Raw genomic sequence first — 6,000 nt, forward strand, 5'->3', positions numbered from 1 at the left:
CCTTTACCCAGTCGATATTCTACGTTCCATTGTTATATCACTCTATACATAACCGTCTACTCTTGCTCTGCACTTTCTTAGTCCTACTCACCTGGTAAAATGCAACTGTGGTTAAATCTCTGCCAACTCTATCCATGCTTGTGCTTGCCTGACAGAACAGGCTGGAGGAAAACACACAACCATGCTGATTGGTCTCTCCTGAAATTAATGCCCAGTAACTTAAAGAAGGCCCTTAGTGCCCAACAATCCTACTATACGTATTGATGTTTTGGACAATGACGGACGTATACAATGAATGGTGGTCCCATAAGATTATAATGGAGCTGAAAAATTCCTATTTCCTAGTGATGTCATAGCTGTTGTAACATCGTAGTACAAAGTATTACTCACATGTTTGTGGTCATACCCGTGTAAACAAACCTACTATGCTGCCAGTCATATGAGTGTAGCACATACAATAATGTACAGTACATACTTGATAATGATAATAAACAACTATTACTAGTTTATGCATTTACTATACTTTTTATTGTTATTTTAGAGTGTATTCGTTCTACTTATAAAAAAAAGCTTGCTGTAAAACAGTATCCAAGTTATATGGGCAGCAGCAGCCTCATACATCTCGCGTTTACCACATCTCTTGATTGCATAATTTTCTCTTATGCTTGATTTCATCTCATGTTATTTTGTACAGTGACATGCCGTACAGACTTGTAGCCTAGGAAAATAGGCTACTCCAATAGGCTACTAGGTGTATAGTAGGCTATATAGTCTAGGTTTGTGTAAGTGCACTCTATGATATTCGCATAATAAAATCGCCCAATGACGCATTTCTCAGAACATATACCCATGGTTAAATGGTGCATGACTATAATTTCCTAGTCCATGTGTGCTCCACTTTCCTAGGAAACAGTTTCACAATTTATCATCTCTCTTCAATCCTCCAATATCTGCTTTCCTATCCTCACTTGTCAGGTGATAATTTTGCTTCCTATTTTCTGAGACCTATAAGCAAAGATAACTTCCATAAGCTCCTACCACCCACCATCTGCATCTGTGTCTATACACTCTTCTCTTCTGTTACTGCTGGAGAATTAGCTGTCACCACTTCTATCTAAGGCCAACCTGTCTACCTGTGCTCTGGAGGGTTGCATCTCCTCTTGCTTACTCAAGGGTATGGCTACAGTAGTTCTTCCCTCTCCCACCAGTATTGTTAAATTCCCACTTTCTACTAGATCCATTACGATACTGCATTACAGAGATATGCTTTAATGTCTCTTATCTTTAAAAATACCTTCTCAGTAGCTACATTCCCTCTGGCTACTGCCCCATTTCTCTGCTGCCCTTTACAGTATAACTGCTTGAAAGAAATATAAACACTGTCTCCAATCATCTTGCAATTTATTTTGTACTCACCACCACCACTCCAGTGAGGCTATTTGTTTAAAGGATACCAAAGAGTTCCGCGTTGCTAAATCCAAGGTGCTACTGTCAGCCATCACAGGCTGGTTCTTCCTTACCTGCACAATCTCTAAATGTTGGAATGCCCCAAGGTCAGCCCTCTCCTGAAACAACGCCCATCTCCACAGGTGATCTCCTTCGGCCCTAAGACTGAATACCATTATAGGTTGATAAATTCCAAATTAAGTGCTCAGGCCTTTCCCTGAACTCCAATTTATAAATCCAACTGACGATTTAACCTGTCCACTTGGGTATCTAATAGGCATTTCGAACCCCTCATTTTCACACCATCTGCCCCCCCAATTGCTCCTTCTATAGTCTTCTGTATCTCAGTAAGTTGCAGCTTGATTCTCCCATTTACTAATGCTAAAAAGCTGAGAAACATCTACTTTCTAGTAGATGGTGAATCTACTTTCCACATATATCAGAAACCTAATCACTTATCAAATCCTCCACTATTATCACCCCAGTTGGAAGTCACCATCAGCCCATTTGGGTTATTCCACTAAATCCTTACTGTTCTCCCTGCTCTGGCTCTTGTTCTCAAGACAACAGCAGAGTCATCTTCTCACTCTTCTGCTCAAAGCCTTCCAGTGGAGACAGCCCTCCTCGCTCCTCAATGGCTAATGTCCCCACAGTGGCCTAGGAGGCCCTGCATGATTCAGCCTCCCACCACCTCTGACCTCACCTCCTGCTGTTGTTTCTCTCGTGACTGAAGTCCAGCCACACAGGCCTCACTGCTCTTTCTTGGATATGCCAAACAAGTTTAGGACCCTTGTCTTTTCCCAAAACAGTCTTGTCTAGAACTCTGCTCAAACACATGTTATCAGTAAGGCATCCCTGACACTTATATAGTGTCAGTGAATCACACCCCCTTTCTCCCTTGCCTTGCTTTCTTTTTCTCCAAAGCACTATTACCATCTGACACACTAAATGTTTAATTTTATTGTTGTTTTGTGCCTGGATCTTGTCACTAGAATGTATGCTCTGTGAGGACTATCTCTCCCCAGTGCTTATCATACATTTAGGTGCTATCTCCTTCTTGAATCTTTCTTCACTTGACTTCGAGGGAACACTCGCTTTTGGCTCTCCTATTAGCTCACTATTAGTCCTTTTTGTCTCCTTGCTGGAAAATGGAAAGGGGTGAGAGAGTATAAAACCAATCTCAGGAAATAAGCAGTCTTCTACTCTAAGCTGGCCAGGACCCACCACAGGAGGAAGGCCAAATAACTGCCTACCTTCTAGGGAGAAAGATACTTCAGTACCCAGGGATAATGGGAACTCACTCTCCATATATGCAGATAGAACATCTGCAGCAGGACAGCCAGCATATGACAGTGTATTAGCTTTCCCCTACTGAAAGGAATTTTTAAATTTATTTTTTGCTGCTTCAATTAATGGAAAATACAAAATTGAATTCACCATGTAGTCACAGGAACTCTGAAAGAACTCCTAAAGTAACTTATTCTACAAAGCAAATAGGCAGTCCCTAATTATAACAAGGGTAAAAATTAACAATTTTCCACCATAAAAACAAGATTGGCTAAATTTAGTGAATAATATTGAAAAATGCTTCTAATAAAAAGATAAATAAAAAGAAACAACAAAATAGCATTTCCCCCTAAATTTAGCCAAACTTGTAAGAAATGACTGAGGAATTGCCACAGATTGGAGGAGGTTAAGGAGAAATAACAACTAAATGCAATTTGGGACGCTTAACTGAATCCTTGGGACAGGGAATAAAAGACATTAGTGGTAAAACTGGTGAAATCCAAATGAAGTCTATAATCTAATTTAAGAGCAAACAAAAAACCCAAAGAAAACCTCCATTCAGCACAAGAAACTCTTTCCCAGCATCTAGCACACATCCTCTGCCTAAGTATTTGCTCTCTACCTGGAAGTTCCACGCCAATCATGACACACGTCCCAGGGCTGGGTGCCTTTCATTGTTAGAAGGTTCTTCCTTGTACAGCTTTGAGTTACATCCCTTTGTGACTTCATTCGCGTTAGTTCTTCCTTCTAGAACTACACACATGAAGTCTAATTCCTCTTTTACTTGATCTCCACATATTTTATTTTCTGCCTCAAGTTTCTTTTTGAAGCTTGACACACCCAGTTCCCTTTATCTTACACATTTTGACTTTTACATTCTTTATCATTCTTGTCACACAACTTTTAAAGTACTCAAATTTGTCAATGACCTTCTTAAAATTAATGCTCAGAACTGAACACTGAAGTAGAGCCTATCCAATTATTTCTCTTCTTTTTGACACTATGCTTCTCTGCCTAAAATTGTCCTTCATTTTTCAGCAGCTACATCACATCGATCACGCATCATTTACCCACACTTGTGTGGTATAATCCAATACCTTACCATTCAATCCTATGACCTTTTTTGTGCCCTCACAGAATCACACTGGCAAGTTGTAAAGTGAGATGTCTGTTCAGAGTCTTCCTGTATGAAGAGTCTTCATTCATCTGCAAGCTTTACCAGTTATAAATTTCAACTAACACATCCACCTAGTCACATTCACACACTTTAAAGCTGCCGAGCACCATTTCCCAGAAACCAAAGACACAGATCCAAGTTTCCCAACAGCTCTTTATGGGCTGGAGTCATCTATTATTCAAAGCCAACTCATTACTTCCTTATAACTGGGCATCATTTGTCTATTTTCTGACCTATCACCCTGAACATTCCCAAATCCTTTTGAAGTCAAAGCGTCAGTCATCGTTTGGGAGGTGTAAGAAACACACACAGCCCGTGCACGGGAGTGCTCTGATGTCCACGATATGCATCAACATGAACATTCAGAGAAGGCTTAATCCCGGCTGTTGCTTTGGGCCCTGATCAAAACATAATAGCTGTAAAAAAGCATTCCCGTATTTGTCGATTTGGGTACCGAGGGTTCCTAGTCAGGAATGGGATGCCGGCAACACTCTGTCATCTCACACAGCCCCCAAGGCGCAGGTGAGGTGGAAAGCTCCCCCAGGCGTGACAGTGCCGGCCGGTGTTCCCCGGAACCCCTCACCTCTCTTGTCCATGAGCCACATGAACGCGAAGCAGGGCAGGAAGCCGATGGGCCCCCACAGCACGAGCAGCGCGATGTCCCAGCTGGAGAAGCCATAGGCCTGGCGCGCCGAGTTCTGGATGGGGCCCCAGGTGTTCCAGACCAGGCCCTGCGCGAACCCCAGCAGCGAGAAGAGCAGAAGTACCAGCCAGCGGCGCCCGTACACCCGCCCGGGACCCGGGGCGGCCGCGGGCAGTGCAGCCGCCGCCGGCCCCGCCGCCGCCTCCCGGGTTCGCCAAGGAGTCGCCGGCGCAGGCCCCAGCCCGGGCCCCAGCAGCGGCTGCCGCTCCTCCTCGCTGCTCCAGCCGGAGCCCATGGCTACGCGCTGGCCGCGGGGCCCCTGCCCAGCGCGATCCGAGTGGCCGCCGACCAGCCCCGCGCGGATGAGTCCGGAGGAGGTGGAGGCCGAGACTGCTCCGGTCGCCCTCGGCCTCGCGGCCGCGCCTAGTACGCCTGCGCGGAACGAGAAGGCCCCTGACGGGGAGGGGCGGCAGGTGCCGCGGGGCTAGGAGGAGGCTGGGGAGCAGGATTGGGGCCGCCCCCAACACCCCGGGAGGCAGGAGACGGAATAGCTCCGGCGTCCCAAGGGAGGATGGGGAGGAATTGGAAAGGCTGGGAGCAGCGCGGCTGAGCCCAGGGAAAAGGAAACTCCCGGAGAGGCTGTTGGGCAAGGAACCTGTGTTGATGGAGGAAGTGTCCAAGTTTTACATCATGTGCCTAATAAACAACTTGGTGGCCTCCGGTCACTTAAGCTAATGTTTGCTTCTATATTTGGTTTCCTTTTTTTTGTTGGGTTTATAACTTCAGAAATTATGGGGGAAGATAGTATAAAATCGAGGCTTAGTAGGGACCCAGAGGATTGCCGCTTGAAAATCTTGGGTTTTTGGCTTTTTTTTTTTTTTTTATGTACAGTAAATACTGCCTAGTTTGACCAGCTTTTTATCTTACATACCGAATGAGATTATAAACTAGCCAATTACATTCATATATATAAAAGTTATAGATATGTTTCTACTCTTTTGCCTGTCATTAATAGGCGATCAGTAAAGATATGTTCAGACTGGAAGATATCTGCCCCCAAATGACCTAGATCCAGCTCCAGTTAATACGGTTTTGACCTGAGGAAGAGTAAACGAGAAGGGTGAGAGTTGTTGATCTCTTGATCAAGCAGCCGGTTGTTTATTTTTATACACAAATCCAGAAATCTGACAGCTGTTGGTTAGTGTCCTTGAAAACCTAAGTGATTTGACATGTCTGGGCGGGTAAATGAGTCATGAGGAACACAATTAAAGGACATTTGCCTGAGGTTCATATACCCTGGCAGCCACGAAAACCAGATGGAGTTATGTTGCTGCAAAAGAAGTGGGAAGAGAAGCGTGAGCTCTCTTGGGATCCAAGGCAGTAAGAGCTGCTGCAGAGTAAACGAACATAGAGACTCATTCCACTGCTCCTAGGTCCACAAAAAAAC

At 44.6% G+C, this 6,000-nt stretch overlaps 1 protein-coding gene across 2 annotated transcripts in view; it reads right to left on the reverse strand.

Moving 5' to 3' along the window:
- Positions 1 to 5,232, reverse strand: part of SLC49A4 (solute carrier family 49 member 4) — a 69,888-nt gene extending 64,656 nt beyond the window's left edge. The window contains exon 1 of one of the 2 annotated variants that reach the window (XR_012495910.1): positions 4,494 to 5,232. Coding sequence is in view for 1 of the 2 variants with exons in the window: in XM_074330911.1 (XP_074187012.1) it covers positions 4,494 to 4,848 (355 nt within the window). In the remaining variant the exon portion in view is untranslated. The remainder of the gene's footprint in view (positions 1 to 4,493) is intronic. The other variant, XM_074330911.1, reaches the window with a different exon arrangement.
- Positions 5,233 to 6,000: the final 768 nt, after the last annotated feature.

This window comes from Rhinolophus sinicus, linkage group LG01 (assembly GCF_036562045.2).
Source record: "Rhinolophus sinicus isolate RSC01 linkage group LG01, ASM3656204v1, whole genome shotgun sequence".
Lineage (NCBI taxonomy): Eukaryota > Metazoa > Chordata > Mammalia > Chiroptera > Rhinolophidae > Rhinolophus > Rhinolophus sinicus.